This window comes from Cokeromyces recurvatus, assembly GCF_025118155.1.
Source record: "Cokeromyces recurvatus strain NRRL 2243 chromosome Unknown BX663scaffold_9, whole genome shotgun sequence".
NCBI lineage: Eukaryota > Fungi > Mucoromycota > Mucoromycetes > Mucorales > Mucoraceae > Cokeromyces > Cokeromyces recurvatus.
The window spans coordinates 508,081-534,256 of record NW_026251395.1 but is presented as its reverse complement, the minus strand read 5'-3'; the positions used below and the strand labels follow the sequence as shown (position 1 = coordinate 534,256).

The 26,176-nt window shown below is 31.0% G+C and overlaps 9 protein-coding genes across 9 annotated transcripts; 4 read left to right on the top strand and 5 right to left on the bottom strand.

The window, feature by feature from the left end:
• Window positions 1-865: 865 nt before the first annotated feature.
• On the top strand, window positions 866-2,050 carry BX663DRAFT_506002 (uncharacterized protein). Its single transcript, XM_051527138.1, has 4 exons — window positions 866-988; window positions 1,105-1,360; window positions 1,429-1,596; window positions 1,688-2,050. Exons 1-4 carry the CDS (start codon window positions 921-923, stop codon window positions 1,979-1,981), a joined length of 786 nt encoding a protein of 261 aa, XP_051383973.1. The 5' UTR covers window positions 866-920; the 3' UTR covers window positions 1,982-2,050.
• Window positions 2,051-5,027: 2,977 nt separating this feature from the next.
• Window positions 5,028-5,874, bottom strand: BX663DRAFT_505998 (uncharacterized protein). The gene is made up of 3 exons (XM_051527137.1): window positions 5,752-5,874; window positions 5,608-5,699; window positions 5,028-5,545 (listed from the first exon to the last, which is right to left on the bottom strand). The coding sequence occupies exons 1-3, from the start codon at window positions 5,774-5,776 to the stop codon at window positions 5,156-5,158; spliced, it is 507 nt and encodes a 168-aa protein (XP_051383972.1). The 5' UTR covers window positions 5,777-5,874; the 3' UTR covers window positions 5,028-5,155.
• A 1,096-nt stretch (window positions 5,875-6,970) lies between these two features.
• BX663DRAFT_560326 (uncharacterized protein) lies at window positions 6,971-8,085 on the top strand. The gene is made up of 3 exons (XM_051531887.1): window positions 6,971-7,150; window positions 7,232-7,387; window positions 7,450-8,085. Exons 2-3 carry the CDS (start codon window positions 7,238-7,240, stop codon window positions 8,041-8,043), a joined length of 744 nt encoding a protein of 247 aa, XP_051383971.1. The 5' UTR covers window positions 6,971-7,150; window positions 7,232-7,237; the 3' UTR covers window positions 8,044-8,085.
• A 510-nt stretch (window positions 8,086-8,595) lies between these two features.
• Window positions 8,596-9,950, bottom strand: BX663DRAFT_505991 (cyclin-like protein). The gene is made up of 2 exons (XM_051527136.1): window positions 9,659-9,950; window positions 8,596-9,504 (listed from the first exon to the last, which is right to left on the bottom strand). The coding sequence occupies exons 1-2, from the start codon at window positions 9,899-9,901 to the stop codon at window positions 8,725-8,727; spliced, it is 1,023 nt and encodes a 340-aa protein (XP_051383970.1). The 5' UTR covers window positions 9,902-9,950; the 3' UTR covers window positions 8,596-8,724.
• Window positions 9,951-10,705: 755 nt separating this feature from the next.
• On the bottom strand, window positions 10,706-12,304 carry BX663DRAFT_505988 (GDP-mannose 4,6 dehydratase). Its single transcript, XM_051527135.1, has 3 exons — window positions 12,152-12,304; window positions 11,920-12,057; window positions 10,706-11,791 (listed from the first exon to the last, which is right to left on the bottom strand). The coding sequence occupies exons 1-3, from the start codon at window positions 12,246-12,248 to the stop codon at window positions 10,899-10,901; spliced, it is 1,128 nt and encodes a 375-aa protein (XP_051383969.1). The 5' UTR covers window positions 12,249-12,304; the 3' UTR covers window positions 10,706-10,898.
• A 534-nt stretch (window positions 12,305-12,838) lies between these two features.
• On the bottom strand, window positions 12,839-13,998 carry BX663DRAFT_505986 (nucleoside phosphorylase domain-containing protein). The gene is made up of 2 exons (XM_051527134.1): window positions 13,685-13,998; window positions 12,839-13,612 (listed from the first exon to the last, which is right to left on the bottom strand). Exons 1-2 carry the CDS (start codon window positions 13,933-13,935, stop codon window positions 12,913-12,915), a joined length of 951 nt encoding a protein of 316 aa, XP_051383968.1. The 5' UTR covers window positions 13,936-13,998; the 3' UTR covers window positions 12,839-12,912.
• A 1,127-nt stretch (window positions 13,999-15,125) lies between these two features.
• Window positions 15,126-15,875, top strand: BX663DRAFT_505985 (uncharacterized protein). Its single transcript, XM_051527133.1, has one exon. The coding sequence runs from the start codon at window positions 15,147-15,149 to the stop codon at window positions 15,729-15,731; it is 585 nt and encodes a 194-aa protein (XP_051383967.1). The 5' UTR covers window positions 15,126-15,146; the 3' UTR covers window positions 15,732-15,875.
• Window positions 15,876-16,922: 1,047 nt separating this feature from the next.
• BX663DRAFT_452671 (exocyst complex component Sec5-domain-containing protein) lies at window positions 16,923-21,191 on the top strand. The gene is made up of 9 exons (XM_051523785.1): window positions 16,923-17,279; window positions 17,355-17,395; window positions 17,474-17,752; window positions 17,820-17,965; window positions 18,025-18,284; window positions 18,376-19,618; window positions 19,672-20,170; window positions 20,412-20,600; window positions 20,691-21,191. Exons 1-9 carry the CDS (start codon window positions 17,005-17,007, stop codon window positions 21,107-21,109), a joined length of 3,351 nt encoding a protein of 1,116 aa, XP_051383966.1. The 5' UTR covers window positions 16,923-17,004; the 3' UTR covers window positions 21,110-21,191.
• On the bottom strand, window positions 21,145-24,459 carry BX663DRAFT_505978 (uncharacterized protein). The gene is made up of 8 exons (XM_051527132.1): window positions 24,260-24,459; window positions 23,898-24,180; window positions 23,739-23,808; window positions 23,587-23,666; window positions 23,396-23,494; window positions 23,239-23,335; window positions 21,523-23,163; window positions 21,145-21,411 (listed from the first exon to the last, which is right to left on the bottom strand). The coding sequence occupies exons 1-8, from the start codon at window positions 24,424-24,426 to the stop codon at window positions 21,224-21,226; spliced, it is 2,625 nt and encodes an 874-aa protein (XP_051383965.1). The 5' UTR covers window positions 24,427-24,459; the 3' UTR covers window positions 21,145-21,223.
• Window positions 24,460-26,176: the final 1,717 nt, after the last annotated feature.

The window sequence follows — 26,176 nt, the reverse complement described above, 5'->3', positions numbered from 1 at the left end:
GCTCATCAGTTTGTTCAGCAACAGCATCCTCCTCAGCAACAACAACAAATGCAGCAGCAAACACATCAGCATGTTCAACAGCAATTACAGCAGCAACAACAAGCTCAACAGCAACAGCAGCAACAACAACAGCAGCAACAACAACAAGCTCAACAACAAGCTCAACAACAAGCTCAACAACAAGCTCAACAACAAGCTCAACAACAAGCTCAACAACAAGCTCAACAACAAGCTCAACAGCAACAGCAGCAGCAGCAGCAGCAACAACAACAACAACAACAACATGCTATTCGAATAATGAAACAAAAACAAGCACAACAGATAGAAAAACAATTTGAGATTTTGAGACAAAAGGTTGCAGATTTTGGTGTACTATTGGAGACGCAACAAAAATACGGGAATAAGGATTTTTTACAAACTGCTATGGATGCATTAGCAGGAGCAGATGAAATGCTAGCTGCATGTAAAGCGTTAGAATCTTCAAATATGACTCTTCAACCAAACAAATATACCATACATTATAATAAAAGAGGAGATCATTTTGTATAATAATAAAGTTTGATTACATAATGTTTTATTTTATTTTATTTTTTATTTTTATTTTTTATTTTATTTTTTTTGTGAGAAGTAAGAAGAAGATACAAAAAAAAAAAAAAAATTATATATTAACCAGGAAAATTTATAAAAGTTTATTATATCACTCCGCGGAAGAAGTCATGACATCTTACAATAGGAGATATACCCAAATTAAGAATCGTAGAAAAAAAAATACACTATTAGGTTTCACTTTTTTTTTTTCTCTAATTTTTTTTATCGCGGTTTAGGAATATAAATAAGGGTCTGCTTCACTTTAATAAAAAGTTTCTTTTTTTTGTCTCTTTTTTTTTTTTAAAAAAAACATATAAAAGAAAAATAATAATATGGCACTTCCTACTCTTCCTGAATTTTCTCTTAAAGGCAAGGTTGCTATTGTTACTGGTGGTGGAAGGTAATGAATATATACATATATTTATATTATATGTGTATAAAAGGAAAAGAAAAAAAAAACGCGAAATCAAATAATAATGATATTCATATTATTATTATTATTATATACATTTATAGAGGCTTGGGTTTAGAAATGAGTAAAGCCCTTGCTGAATCTGGCGCCAGTGTTGCTATCATGTATGTCTCCAACGATAAGACAAAGGATACTGCTGCTGAAATTGGCAAGCAATATAATGTTGACTGTAAAGCTTATAAAGCTGATATCAGAAACCCTGATGAAGTTAAGCAAGTCATTGATCAAATCTATAAAGACTATGGTGCTATTGATGTCTTGGTTGCTAATGCTGGTATTAACAGTGGTGGACCTACTGAGGTAAAACCCTAATGATAAAAAAAAATATGACACGCGATTCATTTTTTTTTTAATATTAAAAAAAATAGGAATTTGATTTGAAGGAATGGCAAAAAATTATGGATGTTAATGTTAATGGTGTCTTTTATAGTATCCAAGCTGTCTCCAAGTATATGCTTGAAAAGAAGAAGGGTAGCATCATCATTACTTCTTCAATGTCTGGACATATTGCTAACCGTCCTCAAATTCAATGTGGCGTAAGTTTATATTAATATATATATATATAGCCTTTAACTATTATCATCTTTCTCACATGTATCTATTTTCTTAATTAAAATTACATTATAGTATAACACATCAAAGGGTGCTACTACCATGATGGCTAAGGCTTTGGCTACTGAATGGGCCTTAAAGGGTATTCGTGTGAATGCTCTTTGTCCCGGTTATATGAGAACTGATTTATTAGATAATACCTTTAGAGATAACCCAGAATGGGAAAAAATTTGGACTGATTTAACTCCCATGGGCCGTATCGGTAATCCTAAAGAACTCAGAGGTGCAGTTGTCTTCTTAGCTAGTGATGCTAGTTCTTTTGTTACTGGTATTGAATTGTTTGTTGATGGTGGTTATACTTGTGTCTAAATTATTTGTAAATTTTTTTTTCTCCCTCTCTCTCTTTTCAATAAAAACAAAAAAAAATTGTGAATAATATTATATAATTTGTTCTTTTTTTTTTTTTTTTCTCAGAAGGAATACTAGAATTTTCTAGTGAAGTCCTTTTTTTTTTTTTTGGCTCTATATTATACTTTCTCTTTTAATAACTTCATCATTAAAATAAGATTTTTTTTTTTTTTTTTTTTTTGCATTACACATTGATAAACTCCGTTTTAAAGATAAGAAAAATATCAATGTTAGGTTGTCATCTTTAATTCTAATTTGAAATTAGTATTATCACTATTATTTAGTTACTATGTTACAAAAAAAGGGGGGAGGAAGATAAAAGAGAACCTATCTTGATATTCGAGGATATCCCTCTTGGAAATATATAAAATTTCATTTTATTATTTGATAAATTTGTTTTATTTGCAATAGAATCCCATTCATAGGAACTCGTATCTTTAAAAATACAAATGAATTTTTTTTTTTAAAAAAAAAAACTACAAAGAGAAGATCCATTACGTCAATATTATTATATTAGCGTCCTCCTGGCTATTGTATATTATGAACAGAAGATGCTAGAATCAATTATTACAATTACAAATACCTTTGAACTTAACTTCTTTATGAGTTATGGTATTATATATTACATATTAAATGACTCTTAGTCATTAAACTTGTTGTAATTCAATACATATACATATATCACTTGTATTATTATTACTATTATATTTTAAACATTTGAAATACACATGAGTGGCAAATGAAGTTTATATCAATATGACATATTATTCGTAGTGATTTTAACTACTGTAATTAAAAAATAGAAATAATGTATACTACTACTTTTTTTTTTTCCTCTAGTAATATAATAAAAGTAAAGGTAAATAGTAGTAATTATTCATTCTATCAATAGAATCATGTTTTTGTCTTTTGATAATAAATATTACTAACATAATAAAATTATTATTATCGAGAAGAAAAAAAAATTTTTTTTTTTGTATTTTTTTATTTACTGTATTGTACCACATAGAGATAAATATAAATTTTGTTTCATAAAATAAAAGAAAAATAGACACAACGCATAGAAAAAAAAAAGTTATAAAGTAATATCCGTATTTAATACTATTTAGTAAACAGTAGTGCTATTACTGTTGTTTAATCAGATTTGATACTGCTCTAAATAATAATAATAATAATAATGGTATTTTTAAATACTTGGTAATATTGTTTATTTGAGTCCAGTGGAAGAAGAAAAATAGCAATATCAATACTAAGTAGTGTTTTTTATTTTTATTTTTCAATACGTTTGATGATGAGCTTATCAATTGTAGTTGAAAAGAAGAAAAAAAATAGTGCTCCGTAGAGCATCCTTCTCAGAGATTTAGTGTCATCCTTGTGCAGGGGCCATGCTAATCTTCTCTGTATCGTTCCAATTTTAATAAGTGACAGAGGTTCCGTAGAACATGTCAATTATTTATCTCTCGAAAATTTACTTTATAAACCCGAGATTTGAGCACCACTTGCCGAATTGTGGTAATTAAACTTCTTAAATAAATATTTTTATATAATATCTGACTCACGTTATTAACTCCGTATCAATAGGAAGAAGGATAATGATCTTTTATTGTATGACTAACGTCATTTCATTAATAATAACTCAACCACCAATTGCTACTGATATATTTAACAAAAGCAAACGAACAATAATAACAACAAATAAATACTTTGATAACTTTGTTGATACTCGAAGTTTTAATGAAGAATCTCGGGAGAGAGGGAACAACAATCTTAAAAAAAAAAATTATTATTTTAATAAATGTTTCATAGTAAATTTCAAACAACATATTATTCAAAGGTGTCAGCATCAATTCTCTGCTAGAATTTAGAGCACACTATTGTTTGTGTAACACAGCATTATGATTAAAAAAAAAAAAAAAAAAAAAAAAAAAAAAAAAAAAAAAAACTTCTTCCCCTTCTCTTCTCTTTCTCCTCATCATCACAATAACTCGAGTATTTGATTACCTGAATACATCAAGTTACCAAATCCTAGTTTTCTCGATGAAAAAAAGCAGTATCATACGATACACATACACATACAATAAATCGCAAGCCTCAAAATCATAGAGTAATGAAAAATAAATAAATAATACATTTATATATACATGTTTGACAGAAGGAAAAAAAAGTAAGAGAGTATATGTATTTTGTGTTTTATCTTTCTCGTTTTACTATAATTAGAGTACATATCTTTATTAAAGGAAAAAGAAAAAAAACACACTATACTGTAGTTACTAGTACCCTAAGGCAAATAATACAATTTTTGAAGTAGGAATAATATATACATATATGTATATATATATATATATTTATATAAAGCGAGAGATGTATTAGATGGTTTATAATAAAACACTATAACTTTAAGCAAGTGCAACTATGGCATTGATTTTTAACTCATGATGAATCTAAAGAGGTTGCAAAAAAAAAAAAAAAAAAAAAATAGTATAGGTGTTATGGAGTAAAAGCCAAATTCTATGCAGAAGAAGAAGCTGAGAGTATTAAGTCAGTTTTGTCTAATATAAAGAGTGGCTTTGGATAGTATTGATGTTCGAGGTATTCAGGATTAATTGTATCAGTTCATATGTTATCAAGTAAGTAACTTTGATTTACTAAGCGGTTAATGAACCGAGTTGACTTTCTATAAAACGTTTAGGTAAATTTGATGGGTACTGTCATTTATTTGATGAGTGATGCAAGTCAATATATTACTGTGTTGCAACTTTACGTTAAAAGGAGGTTATAACATTAAAATTGAATAGTAGAATAAATACATAATATATACATTTATAAAAGGCTTCATTTGTACTTGATTGAAAACTTAACTCTTTAAATACCTGACCTGACCTGACCTGCTAGAATAACATTTAGCTATTAAAGTGGATAGGTCATCTACTCACTCATGTTATGACATGTATGAATATATGCATTTTCTTTTTGTTATTGCTATTATGTTTATGTTTATTTAAATTCCGTAAATCGTACAGAAAATCTTTACAAAGATATAAAAAAAAAAATAAAAAAAAAGTCTTATTATAAAGCATTGTTCATTATTAAAACAGGATTCAGATATATAAATATGTATTAGAAAGATTAAAATGGTTACATCTCTGAGATCATATCATAATACATTTCACTCCAACCAAGCTCTAATTGACCAGTAAAGCCACCATTTTCTAGATCATCTTCTGTATCCACTGGTATGTAATTAAAATAGGAATTCATATATGATGGAGTCTGCAATAACTCATCCTCATCTGTATAATCATCTTCTATCATCATTATATCATCTGCTGGTGGAGTGATTGCATCAAAAGCAGTAGCAGTAGTAGTAGTAGTCAATGATAATGTTGCATTGTTATCAACTATGGTATTTGACTTGTAATCAGAAATAGATGTCATATATTGTTGTTTTCTAAAGTCTTTACTGTCCTCTTTTTGTAATAACGATAAAGAATGATTCATAAGATGTGGACGTTTTAAGTTTATAGACTAAATAATATGTAATTAAATACTTGATAGCCAAAAAAAAAATGACTAGTTGAATTAACTACCTCTTCATTCGTATCTTCTTCTAATTTACGCTTTGTTGAATGAATGCTTTTACTTAGTATTCCTGTTTGCATTTGTTGTGTAGTTTGCTGCACTTTAAGTTTATATTAGTTATTTATTTTATGAATATCTAATATAACGCTTACAATAATCAATTGATTGAAAATTCATTTTTTTTCTATAAGTTATTTCTCTGTAAATAAATATAAATGTATATTATTGATTTAACAACAAAGCATGTAGAAGTGTAAATATTTAAAAAAAAAAAAAAAGAATGAAAAAAAAAAAAAAAAAACTAAATAACAAGCATTAAAGTTCTATATAAGGAGTGATGGCAGTCACACTTATTTTTGGTCTTTTTCTTGTTGCGATCTTCTTTTCTCAATGAAGAAAAAAAAAACAGTTTCATTTGTCGGGTTTTCCATTAAAGCTATACTTCTTTTTGAAACTATTATTCAAAACACTAATAATTGGATTAGAAGCTATGTATCCTAGAAGACTTTTCATCATTAATACAGCCATTTTAAATATAACAAAATCATTTAAATTATATGAATAAATAACAGTAATAATTATAGGATGCCAGTCATTCATAAAACACGAAATTTTATATATCGTGTTTTTTTTAAGATCGATAATTTTTGTTTATATTGTTATGACTGCTTAGTAGAAGGAATTTTTTTTTTTTTTTTTTTTTTTTTTTTTTTTTTTTTTTTTTTTTTTAATTTACAATTCATATCCTTACCCTAACACTCCCAAAAAAAAAGAAAGCCTAGCATGTAACGTAATGCTTTATTTTTGTTCTTTTAAGGAGAGAATATTATTAGATTATTTCGTCATTTCTATTGAAGTAACAAGATTTCCCTTTTGATTATACTACAGAGTATCAATTAATAATATGCTATTATAAATGGTACATATTTATGCATATAATATGTAGATGTATACAACATGTTATAATTCATCTACTATTTCTTTTTATTTGAACTGTTATATTTATATCTTCTAGAAAAGTTCAAGCATGTAGAAAGGGAGAGTTGTTAGAAAAGAAGGAGTATAGAACTGTACACAAGAGTGACACATACCATTTGTATTCATAAGGAGTTTTTTGAAGTTAGTAAAACACATATATTACCTGGTTTAGTAATATATTAAAAAAATAATAATAGGAATATGATCTATTCAATACATATTAGTGTGTATCTATTTTCAACCAAAATCAAAGAAATAAAATAAAAATAAAAAAATGTGTATTTTATGTGTATATACAATGGAAGGTTAAAGCTATTAAAACTAGCAGTAGTAAATATATGCTGTTTTCTTTTCTTTTCTTTTTTTTTTTCAAGGTTTCAAATTAATTAATTCAAGGAGACAACGGAGGAAAAAAAAAGCTATTTTCTTTTTCAAATCCGTAAAGTGTTATTATATCTCCACATCGTAATAGGAGATAGTAAACAGCAAAAAATGAATAAATTAAAATTAGGAAATAGACATCAGTTATAGAATAGAAGGCGTATTTAATAGTATCATCATGATGTGTTAGCCCTAAAAAAAAAAAAGGATATATAAAAATAGAATAATATTGCTTTTATAACAATTACTTTTTTTTTTTAATATTAATTTTACTTATAAATGATGCTTCTTACAACTGAATTTGATTCAATCGTACCAGTAGCTGGTTGGTTATCGAAAATGATTGTCCCTTTACCATTCGGTAGGTCCTGTTGGTCTTCAAAATTTTTTGTTTTGCTTGGATCAGAATTGCGTTATTATAAAGACGAGGTAAATGAATAGAATGAAAAAAAAAAGCTTTCTTTTCTTTCAGTGAATAATATAAATGTTAGCATACAGAAACAGCATCACAAATATTAGATTTACATCAGATAAGTCAAGTTACTTGTGTATCAACTATAAATCATCCTTTTTGCTTTCGACTTGAGCCTAAAGAAAATCAAATAATAAAACCTTGGATCATTGAATGCAAAACAGAACAAGACATGAATACTTGGGTACTTACTATTCAACATAGAATTAGAAGAGCCTATTCTTCCGCTGTAAAGATGGATGACATGCTACAAATATCAAAAAGATGGCCTTTATGCTGTTGTACAGTATCGTCTAGTAATAAAAAATCTTTATTAGCTCGCAGGAACAAAAAATTGACTCCAATCATAACAATGGAATCTATACAATATCTTCCTCCTCCTCCTCCTTCCTCCTCATCACCTTGTATGTCTTCCACTACTAACTCTTCTTCAAAAAGTATATTATCATCTTCTAGTACAGTTGTGGATTTTTCTTCTGTTATTTCTCCTGGTATCATCGAGCGATATTATCCTTATCATCAAACAAAGTCGTATCAAGAAGAGGATGCAATCTCTTTAGAAGAAAGCTCATCACCTACTTATTTAAACTACAAGAAGAGATTCCATTTATAAACTCATTTATATTACTGCATTTTATTTTATTTTATTTTATTTTTTTTTGTATTTTGTTTATTTTTTAATGATTACGTAATAAATATATCTATTTTAGATCTGTTGAATAAAATAAAAGAATAGTATTGAAAGGACATTGATATAAAATAGCGTTATTATTCTTATTTTTTGATAACGATTTAAAGAGTTCAATAGTATATTCTTTCTTTCTGCAGGTATTTAACATGTTATACATTAAAATTTAATTAATTAATGTCAAAATAGCTGTACTTTTACTAATGACATAAATTTCATTTCTCTCTCGCTCTTTCTCCCTCTGCCTCTGCCTCTGCCTCTGCCTCTGCCTCTGTCTCTCCCTCTCCCACTCCCTTATAAATATATCAACTCTTAAAATAAGCATTTGTATAAATAGAGTCATGAATTATTTATTATTCTTACATGTAAATTATTATATACAACATGACTTTATACATTTTATTGACAGATTCTTTATATGCTTCTTATTTTTTTTTAAAAAAAAGTTGAGGGAGGGAGGGAGGGAAAAGGGGGATATATGTATTATATGCAAGTATAAATATATATGTGTATATGTGTATACACATATATATATATATATATATTTAAGGGTGTGTGTGTGTGTGTGTGTGTGTGTGTGTGTGTGTGTAAGAAAGGAGAAAGTGTTTAAGGTAAAGGAAGATCTTCAAAACTTAAACCTTCACCATTAGGTCTTGACTTTAACTCTTCAAGATGAACCAAGTTAAAGCGCTCAGCGTAAAGGGATTTATAAGCACTTTTAATGGTGACTTCAGATACACCTGCAACATGAGCAATATCACGAGTCGATTTAGGTTGACGATAAAGATAAGAGACAAGATAGATACAAGCCGCTGCTACAGAAATAGGTGACTTGCCAGCAAGTGTGCCATGTTCTTTAGCATGTTTCACTAAATCAATACCAGCCTTTTGTACATAATTTGGTAATTGAAGATTTGAACAGAAACGAAGCATAAGGTCTTCAGAATTCATAATCGATGTATTCGTTTGTAATTTGGCTTGTAGTGACTTGTAACAACGACCAATTTCTTTCTTTGGGACGCGTGTTAATGCACAAATTTCACGAAATGTACGACCTACTTTTTCTTGACGACAGGCAATAAAGATACAAGCAGCAATGATGGCATCGCTCGATTTACCACGTAATAATTTCTCATCTTCCACTCGTTTATAGAGTTGCTTAGCTGTATCACTCACAATCTTTGACAATGAAATTGAATCACACATAGCACTAATCTCCTTATAGGCTTGAACAAGATTACGTTCGCCTTTAACTGCAGTGGCACGACCATGAACTTTATTCAAGTCTTTCGCAGCTCCTGTTCCACCATCTCTCCTGGATATCACTGTATCTAATTGATTACCATCAAGTAATGGATTTGCTGCAGCACCAACACGAGAAGGATCCTATTTATGATAACATATAAAGATATTATATGTATGTATATAAATATATATGTATGTATGTATATCATTCTGTAGGTAAATTATACGATATACATGTGATAATTTTATATATGTATATGTATATGAAAAAAAAAAAGAAAAAAAAAACACATACATCGCCTTCATCATTGGCAAACGTTCTCCATTCAGATCTAGTATCAATGATACGATCGCCAAGCACTAAACCACAATCACCACAAACAAGATCACCTGAGGCGAATTCTTCTACAATTTGTGGAGGATCAACTCTACAGTCAGGACAGATTAATCTAATATTAAGATTAGGTTGAAAAGGCTTTGGTTTTTCGTCATCTTTGATTTGAGGTTCACGTAAAGGGAAAGGAATAGCTGTAGTCATTATTTTATTAATAATATATTACAATCGACTCAAAAAAAAAAAAAAAGAATAAAATAAAATAAAATAGCCTTCTTTTCTTATTTTGTGATTTAGATATCTCTCCTTTTAAGTTTTTTTTTTCCTTCTTTCTATATTCTGTTTTATTTTTTTTATACTTTAACAATACAGAAAGAAAAAAAAAATATGTATATGTATTCAAGAAAAAGTGTAGATGAAAATATTTTTTTTTTCTCTTCATTTCTTATTTTTTCTTCTGAAGAAATCATGCTTAACCAATAACAATATAGCAGTCACTGAGTTTGAAACAGTGTTTACTTGATTTAGATAACAATGACAGCAATGTGGTTTTTCTTATTTAAAAGTCTTGTTGGAAACAAAGAGTCTAGTAAATGTGTAAGCTAATTGATAATAATACTAAAAAAAAAAAAAAAAAGAGAGGACACCATATATACATGCTGTACACTTAGATAGATGTTTACCTTGTTAAATGCTATCCTTATTGCTCTAAGAATCAATTACAAGTGTCAAAAAAAAAAGAAAAAAACTTCTTTTCAGTTCTCTCTTAATATCATCATGACAAGCTATTTGATGGTCATCATTTATTATTCCATTTAGTTTTACTTGAAGAATCTGAATACCCGAGAATATGTGTAATTATCTCTTTATTTTTATTTTATTTTATTTTTTTTTTAATTCTAGAATTTCAAGGGAATTTCTTGAATATGTTGTATAACATATGACAAAACATTGTTATGGAACTTGTATTAGCAAGTGATAATACTCGTAGTTTTAACCTTCTCAGAATACAAATGACTAAATATGTTAAACTTTTTATTTATTTATATACAAATGTGTATATATATATATATTTTTAAGTTAATGACAATAGACTTGAAATCAATAAAATGAAGGAATTAAATAATGACTCTAATAATGATATCAATAATAATAATAACAATAATAAAAGGAAAAAGAGAGAGAGAAAGAGAGAAAAGGATTACATTAATGTGGAGGACTTGAGGCCGCCTTCAATATCAGCAACAACCATTTCAGTAACTAATTTATCAAAGTCAACTTTACGTTTCCAACCTAATTCAGTATTGGCCTTTGTAGGATCACCTAACAAAAGATCGACTTCTGCAGGACGGAAGTATTTGGGATCGATACGAACACGAACTTTACCAGTATCTGCATCTTTACCTATCTCATTTACACCTTCACCTTCCCAAACAATAGTACGGCCTGTCACCTTGAATGCCTTTTCTACAAAACTACGAACTGTATGCGTTTCACCTGTAGCCAAAACAAAATCTTGGGGCTTCTCTTGTTGAAGCATAAGCCACATACCTTCAATGTAATCACGAGCATGACCCCAATCACGTTTAGCATCGATATTACCCAAATAAAGACAGTCTTGACGTCCAAGATGAATATCGGCTACGGCTCTTGTAATCTTACGAGTGACAAACGTACGACCTCTACGAGGAGATTCATGATTAAAAAGAATACCATTACAGGCATACATATTATAAGATTCACGATAATTCACTGTAATCCAATAGCCATAAAGTTTAGCAACACCATAAGGAGAACGAGGATAGAAGGGTGTAGTTTCCTTTTGAGGTGTTTCTACTACTTTACCATAGAGTTCAGAAGTAGAAGCTTGATAGAACCGAACACGATCACTTAATCCACAAGTACGAATAGCGTCTAAAAGACGAAGTGTGCCAAGTGCATCCACATCTCCTGTATATTCAGACATATCAAATGAAACCTTAACATGAGACTGAGCTGCTAAATTATAAACTTCAGTTGGATGAACCTGTGAGATAATATGCACAAGGCATGTAGAATCAGTTAAATCACCATAATGAAGAAAGAACTTGACGTCTAAAAAAAAAAAAAAATCATTTAATTGAATCCGAAGCGGGGTATTGAAGAAACATTTATTTCTTTTTCTTTCCTTTTTATTTTTTTCTTTCTATTTTTTTATCTTTTTATTTATTTTTTTTACTTACTTTGATCATGTCTATCCTTATAAATATGTTCAATACGACCTGTATTAAAAGAAGAAGATCTACGAATAATACCATGAACTTCATAGCCTTTTTCTAATAAAAATTCTGTTAAATAAGAACCATCTTGACCCGTAACACCTATTAAAATAAAAAAAAAACGATACGCGTAAGTATATGAAGCTGTATGCAAAATAAAAAATAAAATATGATATAAAAAGTCAAAAAGACTTACCAGTAATAAGAGCAACTTTACGTGCTCTATATTCTTCAACAGACATAGAGGGAACATTACGACCAATTTGAAGTGAGGCAATAAGATTTTCAGACATTATAAATCTACTATTATTTTTTTTTTCAAGATGGGAAAAAAAAAAAGAAAGATAAATATAAAAAGGAGATGATAATAATAAAAGACTTGTGCAATCTTTTATTAAATTTAATGAAAGTCGTACAAAGTTAAAAATAAGTTCAATAGTAGCAAAGTACTTGAAATTGAGACAGACTACAAAAAAAAATGAAGACGAATAAGAATTCAACAGAAAAAATTAGAAATGAATTACTGTTAGTGCGTATTACCTGTAGATATCCAAAATCACTATTGCTAGCGAAAAGGTGATTTCTCTCTGAAAGACAGCAGGTCTTCCTTAGTTAGTATTATAATCTCCGTCCAACAAGTAGTATTTAGTAGAAAGTGAATGATACAGGACTCTCCCCTTATAGTTAGTTTTCTTCTTCATTTAAAGTAATCATCTACTTCCATCTCGAAAGTCTATATTAAAATAAATACATATATTCTCTCCTCGTAGTGTATATCTATATTGTATACATATACATAGAGGAGGAATCATCTTTCTTTCTTTGTTTATTCATATACAGAATGAAAGCATTCTAACGACGACAGCAACAACAACAACAACAACAGTATTATTATTACGTAATCATTGTTGTTTGACTACGACAATCATTTTATTTATTTATTTCATTTTCTCATTTTTATTTTTTACATTCCCAAACAGTGCCTTCAGGAGACATTTCATTTTCAATGTCAATTTGAATGAGGGCATCTAAACATGCTTTACCCACCACAGGTTCTAATAAAGCAACGACCTCAGGCTGAATAAAACCATTAGCAAGTCGGTCAGCAAAGACTTGCATACATCCTGCTGCTTTAATGGGTTTCTTTGGATCTTTAGCGCAATGAGCTAAATGAAATAACATGGATGTTTCCATTTCAATAGAATGTGTCTTTGGGAACTTGAGAGCGACTTCCTTTAAAAGATCTTGATTATCATCCCAAAAGGTAGGATCAAAGCGTCCCTGAGAGGAATAGAAAGAACAACCATCCACGTTCAAACCACCTGTCAAGACAGGACCTACATACTCTGATTCACTTTCAATGACGCCAATAGCCGATTTCAGTGTATTCGATAAAATCTCTACCATCTTTTCATCTGCCTTAAAATGACCGGAAAAGAGATAAGGTTTGTCTTTTAATTCAGGATAAAGGGGCTCATCAGCAAAATAGTCAATATTACGTCGAATACAATAACCTGCACTAGGTACAATGACAGCACCAGGTGGTGCTAAATGTGTGATAGAACCACATGAGCCAAATCTAATAATAGCTAATTCACCTTCTACACTTGCACGAGTTTCACGAACAAAAAAATCCATCATAGGGTTGCCCATACCACTTTGGAAAAAAAAAAAGAGATTCAATATCGTCCCTATCTTTCTTTAGTCATATACATAACTATTTACTTACATGGCCATAATAGTAACAGGAACACCTTTATATCTTCCTGTAATTGTCAAAAATCCTCTTTGACTTTGTTTCTCGAAAATAGGATGTCCACACTCTTCTTCAGAATCCAATAGTTTTGCAATTCTTCTTGCTCTAACATGATCACCTACTGTAATAACTCGATTTGCTACTTCTCCCACTTTAACACTGATATGATATACCCTATCCTCTTCATCTCTTGGGAAATTTGCGTTCGAGATACTTTCTTTCATCCTTTCCTTTCTAATAATATACAAAAATAAAATAAAATAAAATGAAATGAAATAAAATAAAGGAATGGTTCTTACTTCTTTATACATCGGCAATTTAATTTAATTTATTTCATTTTAAAACCCAATGGACACAAGATAGAACTGAAAAACTTCCCGGGGCAGATCAATGGGAAGTAAAAAAAAAAAAAAAGGGAGCGGGAAAAAGTGAAGGAAATTAGTTTAGTAATAAATGAAATTGATTTAACTATATTGCGGGATAACTAATTTCAAAGTGAATATTGCATATCAAATGGTATTAGCTAAAGGGAAGAGAGTCTACTTGCACGTGTATACGTAGATGCAGAAGGACGTTTGGAGTGAAAAAAAAAAAATAAAGTAGTCACCAGGTACTCACCCTAACGCCTATCGTACACATCAACTTTTTTTTTTTGTATGTAAAGGACGACATAGGTAGTACTGGTTCTAACGAAATATAGAATATCTTTCGCTACTAGTATAAGAAGTGGAGTTAATAGTAGTTACATTCTGATTTTTTGAATAAGAGAATAATCCATTACAATAAAGGTAAAGAATGTTATAGTAGTAGTCACAAAGACCTATAAAAGCTTTTTCATAATAATATATTAAACAGTAGTAAAATAAAGTAAACCCTTACCAAGTTTACTGTGATTGAGATCCAATACATAAAGCTTAATTCTATAGTTCATGATATCAATTAATAAAAATTCTTGTGTATAAAGATATCTTTTTTTTTCTTCTTCCCAGGAGACGGAGGACTAAACTAGACCCAAAGTATGAGAAATAGTGGCCTTAATGTTACTGCAATGATAGAAATGATGTTACTCAACATGAAGGAATGAAATATTCTGTGTTGATCTGAGATTAAAAAATTAAGCGGGTTCTCTCTCTCTCTTTTTTTTTTTTTTTTTTTTAAGAACGTCATTTTTTGTTTAGACAGGAAAAATAAAAAATAATATTTATTCTTTGTCTTTTTATAGCCTTAAAGTATCGTAGAATGTAGAAGGGAATGAAGCCCTTCTTATTCATGCTGTTATTTTATTATTCTTCTTTTTTAAAAAACTCATAAAGAAAAATGCTGGACAGAAAAAAAAATTTTGCCAAATTAGTTAATTTTTTTTTTTTTTTGTAAGTCCTCTCTCTTTCCCTTTCTCTCTCTCTCTTTTTTTTTTTTTTTTTTTTAAAAAAAAGAAATGAAGACCAGTCATGCCATCAAGATTCAACAAATATTTAAACACAATAAAAGATATGTTTCAACGAATAAATTACAAGAATTTTTGAATCAAAAAGAAAAGAATATAACGTCAGCACTCTATAAAGGAACATTATTTGAATTACAAACATTAACATTATTAACACAGACAACAGGAATGAATTTAGATCATGTAGGGGGTAAAAGCGATGGTGGAATAGATCTAAGAGGAAAATGGTTTAATGATGTTCAGGTTATTATTCAATGTAAAAATACAAAACATGGTTGTACGCCTGATCATGTACGTGAGCTTATAGGTACAGTGATATCATGCAGTCAAAAGAAAAAGACCCTGATTGGCATCCTTGCAACTGCTTATCATCCAAATCGACCTCATTTTACTCGTGACGTTCTTTCTCATTTTAACAAAAGCCCGTTACCTTTAGGATTAGCTATGATTGATAATTTAACTCTAAAATCTTTTATGTTTAATAATAAGGCACAATCCATATTAAAGGGATTAACTATATCTACTCGATATGATATAAATGGTAATGAAGCCCTTTATATCAATGTACCAAAATAAATTAGATTATACCATTTTTCATAAGGAAACACACACACACACATTAAAAGGATTCATCTTTGTTTTTTAATTATGTAATCTTAAAGAGATATGACACATGTATATTCATCTGCATATAAATACAAATATATATATAAAATCTCCAGCAAAGAAAAGCACTAAAATGACTTTTTCGTTGTTCCTTAAAGTATATTACACAGAAAGATTATTTATCATCATTATTAAATGAAGTAATCATTACGTTTTAAATAATGTATAAATATATTTTTTTTTTTGCATAAATATTAATATTTATTGGCAAAGTCTCTCTTGTAAACAATTCTAAATGCAATAAGAATGACGACAAAGATGCTTTAAAAAAGACATTGATTTTTTGTTTTTGTCTACTTTTTTTTTCTTTCATCTTTTATTATATAGAAGAAATGGATCAACACTATCATCTTCAGCCTACTGCCACTGTTAATAAATTTAATCAGCACAACAATACTAATAATCCAGAAAAATTGAATAACACCAGAACTTCATCTACTCAATCAGAATATGGTTCTTCTGATGATTCAAGTCGTCGTTCTCCACATGCTGTAGATCAACAACGTCCTGTAGCTGATAAAGAAGCTTTCATTCAAAATGATTCATCACAAAAGCAATGGCAGCATAGTATGTCTCCTGCTCAAAGAGCAAAGGAACTAGCTTCGGAAATGAAACAAAATATTGAAGAACGTAGAAGAAGTTCTGTCTTGAGTGGTGATGAAAAGATTCTCAAAGTTGGTGGAAACAAAGAATTTAGACTTGATTAATTTTTTTAATTTTATTTTCTTTCCTTTTGCCTGCTTGCTTACTACCAAAAATATCAACTTTTGATGATACTTTTATATATTTTAATAAACATTTATTATGAATCATTTATCCTTTAATAATTTGAGAAAAGAAAGAAAGAAAGAAAGAAAGAAAAAAAAAGATAGATATACTATCTTTCATTGAAATAATGAATTACAGTTATTATCTAATGAGGCTCATTAATAGAAATGAATGAATGTGTGTATGCTTGTGTGTGTGTGTGTGTGTGTGTGTGTGTGTTTTAATGACTCGATTGACAATGCTTCTACAGAATGTATGAATCCTACTAAATACGCTTTGTTAACCTTTTAAGAAAGTGTTGATGCTCTGACGTTTAATAATTAGAATTCTCTGCTTTTTGATTGGAGCAAATATCATCAAAAGAATTAGTGTGCTTGGAAAACACTTTTTCTATCCATTTTACTATTGTCGTATAATGGAGCGGCTAGATTTACCAGAATATGCTGAAGATGCTGCCATCCTGAGGTTTTATCATCTTGATTCACTTGATTCTGATGTTTGGATAGATGATGGTGTTGTTTCTGACAACAATCAAGAAACTGAAAAGGAATCAAGTATTCGTCAATTTCAACATCCCGAACAAGAAGATACTGTAAATAGCATCTCTATTCCTCCTCCTGAAAATGATATTGATTTACAAATTATTGACGATAGCGATCCTTTGGGAGTATATCGTTCTATATTTCCAGAGTAAGAGCCATATATATATGTGTGTGTGTGTATATATATATTTGCAGGAATTAATTTAACCATTTCTACATAAAGCGGTCCATCTAGAAATACGAATATTTCACAATTAAAAGAAAGTAAAACAAACCAAGCTTTGTATTATTGAAAAGAAAAAAAAAACTTATTTCGTTTCTCGCACTCTTCTTTCTCTATAGAAACAACCATCATGATTGCCAATAAGAAATTTCAGCCTCGACAGTTTTTACTTCAAGTTCATAAAAATACCTCTTATAATGACCTTGTAGCAGGTGAAGACCGTTTAAGAAGAGGAGTTGACCAAAGGGCTGAAGCCTTAAAAAACCTTGTACATCAAAACTTTGATCGTTTTGTAAGTGCTAAAAATACGATTGACCATGTTTATGAAGAAATGAAATCAAAGCAACTAAACCAGCAACAAGAGTATGGAACTATTGGTATTCAAGCTGCTTTAAATGGTAAAAAAAAAACACACACACACACAATAGAAATACATGTTCCACTTATAAGACTCTATGTTTATAGATGCGAATAATCGTGCTGAACAAGTATATGGTCCAGTAGTTGAGAGACGTCAAAGAGTAGAAAAAGTGAAAAATACATTATATGTTTTACAAAGATATAAATTCTTATTTAATTTACCAAGTAATCTTTTAGAATCAATTAAACAGGTATAAACACACATATTGAAAAGAAAAGAAAAAAAAAAAAACTAAGCAGTATCTTTAAGAATAAATATGAGGCAGCTATTAGAGACTATAAAAAAGGCAAATATTTATATCAAGTGCTTAAGGGAGATCTAGGTACAACAGATAGAACATCAGGCTTAGGTGAAATTGAAAAAGAGAAAGGATTGACTGAATTACACCATAAAGTCTTTGACAAAGTTTGGGAAGAAGTAAATAAGATTGTCGCTGAATTACAAACTATATTACTTAAAATGTTAGCTGATCCATGGAGAAGTATGGAGGATCAAGAAAAGACAATCGAGTAAGTTAAAGAATAAAGGCGTAAAAATAAACTTAACGATGTGTATCTTTCTTTCTTTTTTTTTTTTTTTTTTTTTTTTTTTTTTTTTTAGCTTTCTATTTGATTTGGATACAACTGAAGACCCTGCTTGGTTTTATTTGGATAGTCAATATCAATGGATTATGGGATTAATGAAGGAGACTTATGATGCATGTGTAGCAAAGATCAATAGTTTAAATCAAGAAAATAGTCATGTCGAGGAATCGATTGTTAAACGTAGTTTGTCACTTAAAAAGGCAATTGGACAAATACAGAAAAAGATAACTGATTTCAATACGGAATCAACCCATGAATTAAAAATTTGGCAAGCCATTTTAGATTTAGTAAAGTCTTTATCTTCACTTTTATTACGATGTTTACCTGATTTCTGGAGACTCTCGACAGCTTTTATTGAAGGCAAATTTACTAATAAATCAGTAGTATCCATTTCTGGATCAGGAAATACCAACAATACCACGAGTCCAACTACACCTTCATCACGAAGAAGACGTCATGGTATGGACATGGCTAAAGTAGAACAATGTCAACGAATGACACAAGAAATCATTGGAAGATATGCTTCACTCATATCAGACTATTTCTCCCTTAACCAGAGACATCTTCAAATGAAAAAAAATATGGATGGATCTGAAACATATTCAATGCCCTCATTTGTGCCTATCAATACAAACTCTATTTACACATCCGAATACTTGACATTGATTATTAGTGATTTAGCGAATTGTGTCAATGATATCAATAGCATTCATTTAGCGGGTGAAGCATTTTCTGGTTTGTCAGAGTTAATAGAGAAAACAAGATCTAAATTTATTGATGTGGCTTGTAAATGTTGGGAAAGAGATGCAAAGCATTTTTACATGTTGGAAGAATGGATATTAGATTCACAAAACCCTCGAATTACAACATTATTAAAACGATATTACGACTATCATAAATTTTGTGCAAGGTCTGCTTATAAGATCGCTAGTCTATCAGCTATACCAGATAATATAAATGAACAGGAAAAACAACTCATTGCTCCAAACTATATAGAAAAAGTACGCGAATCTTTCTTAGAATCTATGTATACTTTCTTGGATGGATTAGTTCAATTAGCCCTTGCCAATTACACTCCACTTAATGAAAAAGAAGAGATTCTGTTAGCAAAGAAAAGGGATAAGATTGATGTTGATTCCGTAGATATACGTATTTTATTAACTGTTAGTAATCTGGAACATATGCGAGCAAGTGTCATACGAAAACTAATTAGTTTATTTGAAGCTGCATACAATATACAAATGAATGAAGACTTACATGTAAGAAATACATATATAATCTCATATCTACTTATCTTATTCATTCACTATAGACTTTAATTGACGTTATTGATCGATTGGATCAAATTTTATTTGGTGATTATATTAAGCGTAAATCACAAAAAATTCGTGATATAATTAGACAAGGTATTCTTATGAGTGGCATTGATTGGTCTAGTATTCCTAAACCACAAGAAGTCCATCCTTTCGTATACGAAGCACTCATGGTGCTTGTCATGGTACATTCACAAATCAGTAGCATCGCTAAACAATTAATACCAAGAGCATTGTCCAAATTACTTGAAAATATGGCAACTGATTGCTTAGATAGTTTTAGACAAGTAGAAAGATTTGGAATGGGTGGTATGCTTCAAGCTACATTAGAAATCGAATTTATGCATCAAACATTATCACAATATGTAACACCTGCTGCATCTAATACCCTTCAATCTATTTATCAAACTATAGAACAAGCCTATGATCCTCAACAACAGCAATCAGCTAATCTTCAATCTGAATTAAGTCATGTAAAAGAATTACTTGTCTTTAGTCGTAAAAGTACTGTTATTCAATTTTTATGCTTTAAACAAAATAAGGACCGTAAAAGGATGACTACTACTACTACTACTACTACTGCAAGTGCGAAATAAATAAATAAATAAATAAAAATAAAATAAATAAAAAAAAAAAAAAAAAAAAATTATCACCAATTAAAAAAAAGCGCTGCTTCATATTATTATTAAAGTCTTTTAATTCTATTCTATAATGTCAAGTGGAAATAAACGAATTAAAGGAATTAGTGTATCAAGGCCTTTCTATTATGGAAGTATAGCTACACCATTAAACGGGAAAAAGGTAGCTGAATCAGATCATACTCATAAATGGACAGTTATGGTGAAGGGATTAAATAATGAAGATCTTAGTTATTACATTAAAAAAGTAGTCTTTAAGCTTCACGAAACATATCCCAACCCTTTAAGAAGTAAAACATAATACATAATGAGTAGAGATGAATATATACATCTTTTTTATTTATTTATTCTCTAACACGTTTTAATTATCCGTTTTCTAGCTGTTGAGCATCCACCATATGAAATATCAGAAACAGGATGGGGTGAATTTGAAATAATGATCAAAATATATTTTCAACCAGCTGCTAGTGAAAAACCAGTTGTCTTGTATCATCATTTACGACTTCATCCTTATGAAGATGATCTAAATGGACAACCATGGCCCAAGGATAAACCCGTAATGAGTTTATTATATGATGAATTCGTATTTAATGAACCAACGGAATCACTATATCAACTCTTTTCTGAACATAATGCTTTGTCACTCAATTTACCAAACAAGAAATCAATTAAAGATCCTTTAATGCCCTTATTTAGTGTACAATTAGAACAAGAGGAAATTGAACGTTTGGATAAAGCTCAACAAGAAATTAATTCCCAGATTGCAACATTAAAGCAAAAATTGGCTTCTTTTGATTAAAGAACACACACACACGTTGTACATATATACTCTTTTTTTTTTTTTCTCAAAGAAGAAGAAGAAGAAAAAAAAATTTATTAATAATAATAAACATTATATACAAAGGTAAAGGTTTTAACAACTTTCCATAAAATTGCTTGGAATTGAACCAGTAGCAGACCATACTTGACGATATTCATCCCAAATAGCGCCTAACCACCATGATTGTTGTGTAATATCTGCTTCCAAGACACCAATTAAATTATGTGCCTTAAATGATAATTCATCACTGTCACTAGCTTCATAATCATATTTTGCTCGCGCTATAAATGTATACATGTATATAAATATAAATATATGTGTATGTATGTGTGTTTATAAAGATGTTATGAGTTTATATTTTTGGTTCTCTCTTTTTTCATAATAAAACTTACCCCAGAATTGAATAGGTTGGCCATCAGAGTATTGATGTGGCCTTAGTGGCAATTGCTGTGGTGAAGCAGGTGGAGGGAGGACACCACCAGGAGAAACACCGCCACTGCCAGCTAAATTAGTATAGGATATAGAAGGAGAGGGCTGAGGAGTTACGGCAAAGTTAGTAGTAGGAGGAATAGTGATGGGTGGTGGAAGTGTACCACCTCTTTGAGTATTATATGGTGGTTGCGGCTGTATTAACGGTGAAGGCGCCATCCCAGGAGACCTTTGTGGCTGCATCATGGGCGAATGCATGGGCTGCATCATAGGTGAATGAGCTTGTTGCATCATAGGTGATCTTTGCGGCTGCATCATGGGCGAATGGACAGGTTGCATCATGGGCGAATGCATGGGCTGCATCATAGGTGAATGAGCTGGTTGCATCATGGGTGAATGCGCGGGCTGCATCATAGGTGAATGAACTGGTTGCATCATAGGTGAATGCACGGGCTGCATTAGAGGCGAGGGTTGAGATGGTTGATTCATATGCTGCTGCCCTATATATGAGGGCTGACCTACAGCAAATTGTTGTGGTGGTATATATGTGCAAGTTGAGTAAGGATCTTGCGTTGAATGCATTTTATTTGGGGATGATGTTGTTTGATAATTTTGTACCTGTTGAGTTTGATGTCCAAGTCTTTGTTGTTCAGGATAGCTATCAGTAGGTGGACGCTTATCAAGCACAATTTGTTGAGGTGGTGGACGGGGTGATTTAGGAGTAATAGCGGGATTTGATAAAGGCTCTTGAATCATTTTAGAGGGACAGGACTTGTCTAAGCTTGAAGTGTCATCTATATTATCCTGTGGCGTATTTGTTGTAGGACCGCGTCTCGTAGGAATGGAGCATGCATCAGGTTTATATTCTGAGGGCTGACGACATGATTTAATCTCATCATTTATGGATGTATTTGATTGAGAAGATTTACGTGTTGGTAATGTTGAGTCGGAAGGAATTGTCGCTGTCGAGTTAGTGCCTTCGAATGTCTTTAGTAAAGATTCAAGTGATCCATTTGAAGCTGATTTATGATGTGATGACATACTTTCTCTTATAGTGGGCGAAGATGTAGAAAAGTTATCATTCTGTTTCTGTTGTCGTTGTTCAATCTCTCGCTGTTGACGAGCTATAGCCATTTCATTTGATACTTGTTCCATCAACGTTTTATTCAAAGGCTTTCTTTTGATTTGACCACGAGTAGCTGTACTACCTATATTACTGCTTACATTTTTCTGCATAATATTCATTTGTGGATTCCTGTTACGTCCATAAGTTCCTTGATCTACTGTTGGTATAGATGGCTTTGTATTTTGCTCCGTATCCGAAGGAGTATCTCGTATTCTTCGTTGGGATTGTGTTGTGCTGGCGTCCTGTTGTTGCTGGTCATCATAATTCATGTTTGATTGCCTTGAGGAATCTGATTTGTTTCTTAAGGAATTGAAATTTTCTTTATTTCTATGTTGTTGCTCTGTGGACTGACAACTAAATCTTTCCTGTTGACGATGTGGCTTTGTAGGTGGAGTAGGCGCTTTAGATGATCTTTCCGAATAAGCCTGATGCTTCTTCTTTTGCTCTTTCATTAATTCTCCCACATATTCATTTGTAGCTGTAATAACAGAAAGCAGTTAACATTCACTTTTGTGTATATAAATCGAATTAGATAAAAAAAAAAAATCTTTACTTGGTATTTTTGAGCCAGTTGCACATAATGAAATACATCTCTCAATTTCTATATCAACATTACATTGCTCTAATTGTTTACGAATGTTTTCGCACCACTTTTATAATGAGTGTTAATTACTTCACACACACGCACACACATTATATATATACATTACCTCATCTTGAACAAGTAACGTTGCTGAGGTTAAATTAGCATATTCCCAAATATTGCTTTTCAAAAACTCTACTCGATCTTCTTCCATTGCTTCCATAACCTTTAGCATATTTCAAAAAGAGGGGAGAGTAGAATAAGGGCATTGTTTTTTTTTAAAGATAAAGAAACAAAATAATAAAATATTTCAGTTACCTCACATGCTTCTTTCCATAATGAATTCCATTCTTGAGCTACTTCATCTACTTCTGCTACTAAGGTTTTGTAGTGACTTTCTATAATAAATAACATAAATGATAATGTAAAAAAAAAAAAAAAAAAAAAAAATCAAGAATATTTAAACTTACTCAACGATTCCATGATAGGGGTCATTTGTCCCTTTGAAATCTCATGCTCCTTCAAATATTTTGCTCGGGTCTAATATATATATATAAATTCAATTTTTTTTTCTCTTTTTAAGAAGGCATTTAAAAGAAAACAAAAAAAAAAAGTCTTTGTTAAATAACCTTTAGCAACTCCATTATCATTTCTTGACGTTCCTGATATAATTCATCCAATGATTTCGTCCATTTTTCAAGTAAAAGTTTATATTCCTCTAATTTTGACTCAAATTCACCTGCTAGTTCTTGTTGTAATTTATCCGCCAACTCTAATCGTGAATTGGCTGTATTTTTTAATTCCATAACCATTGTATCAAAGGCAGCTGGTATTCCGTCTTTGGATGCCTCATGACTGTTTTTCTCTGATAACAGTAATAACTTTTCTCCAAACTCTCGCTCTATTTGTGCTCTAGTTTATATAATTCATTCGTTATCAAGTATGTGTGTGTGTGTGTGTGTATTTGTCTATCAATATCCTGACTACTAACCTTTCAATATAGATATTGTAAACCTTATTAAGATCTTCATGAGTGGATTTAATATGATTTATTAATTTCTTCATGCCCGTCTTATCTTTTGACCAAAAATGATGAACGAATGAAATAGGTGTATCCATTTCTTCTGCTTCTTGCTCAAGCTGTGTATTGGGTGGCATATTTTAAGCTAAATAATAATAATAATAATAAAATGAAAATGAAAAAATAAAAGAATGATAAAAATAAAACATAAAGAGTTTATTGTATGAAATTTTAAAACCAATTTGAAAACAAATATCCATATATGGTAATCTCTTATGAAATGCACTTATTCCAAATTAAGATAATAAATAATAATATATAAAGAAAATTCTATACATTCGTATTAGCGTTATTAGGTACTGTGTTATTTCCTTGAGATTGGGCTTGTTGCTGAGGCTGTTGTTGTTGTTGTTGCTGTTGTGGTTGCTGTTGCTGTTGCTGTTGCTGTTGTTGTGGTTGCTGTTGTTGTTGTTGGAAATTTAATACGTTATTTCTTTGTTGAGCCGCCGCAGCTGCTGCCGCCGCAGCTTGCTGTTGCTGATATTGTAAAGCTAATTGAAACTGCTGTAGTCCTTGTTGATTTAATAAAGCAGCAGCAGCGGCAGCAGCAGCAGCAGATGAATTATTATTAGCAACACCTGCTATTGCTGTATTTGCTGTGCCCGATGTCGCTGCAGCTTGTTGTAAAGCATTTAGTCTGTTTTGATTTAACCCTGATAATATAGCTGCACGATTAATATCTTGAACTGGATTGTTACTACGTATTACACCTCCATTTTGGCGTACAGCTTGAATAGCATTTATTTGCTGTGGAGTTAAAGTCACTTGACCCCGTCCTCGACCACGCATTGCAGCACTCAGGTTTCTTTGAATCATAATTTGTTGTATTAACTGAGCTTGCTGTGGACTAATTTGTGCATTAGTAGGTGAGGTTTGTTGCTGTTGAGGTGTGATAGATAGGTTTGGTGACTGATGTGAAACTGCAGCCATTTGTGGTGTACGCCCGACTTGAGCAGCAGCAACAGCAGCACGAGCCTGCGCTTGTTGAAGCGCTTGTTGCTGTTGTTGAAGTTGATGCTGTTGGATAACATTTTGTTGTAACTGCTGTAGTTGACGCATTTGAGTCTGAAAGTCTTCTTGAGTTATACTTCGCTGTGCTACAAGGTTAAGTAACTGGTTACGACGTGTCATAATTACAGTTAACTGTTGCTGGTGTTGAGGACTAAATTGTGCTAGGAATTGTGAAACAGTAGTATTTGGTTGAGTTTGTGGAGCAACATTAGCTTGCTGTGGTTGCATACCTGTAGCTATTCTTTGCTGAATAGGCGATTGTTGAGTAAATGTTTGCTGCTGTTGCGGTTGTTGCTGAGGTTGTTGAGGTTGTTGTTGAGGTTGTTGTTGAGGTTGTTGTTGAGGTTGTTGTTGAGGTTGTTGTTGCGGCTGTTGTTGTTGCGGCTGTTGCTGTTGCTGTTGCTGCTGCTGTTGCTGTTGCTGTTGCTGTTGCTGAGGCTGGGGCTGTTGAGGTTGATGTTGTTGTTGTGATTGTAATTGCTGTTGTGTTTGTGGTTGCTGTTGCTGTTGCTGTTGTTGTTGTCTTGATAAATTTCCAGAATTTACTAACTGATTTACTAACTGTTGTGCAGCTGCAATGGGTATAGCGCCAGTAGCAACCAACTGTTGAATACGTTGAAAAGATGCTTGTGTTGAAAGTTGTTGACCATTTACATTACTTAGTGCTTGTGCAAGTGCTGCTTGTTGAATATTTACCATATTATTGGGTAGTGCATTTTGTAGTGGCTGCCCTGATGCTACGATGCTACTTACAACGACCGAAGAACTAGTATTATTGTTAACTGGCAGCATATTGGCAATTTGCGAGGCAGGTGC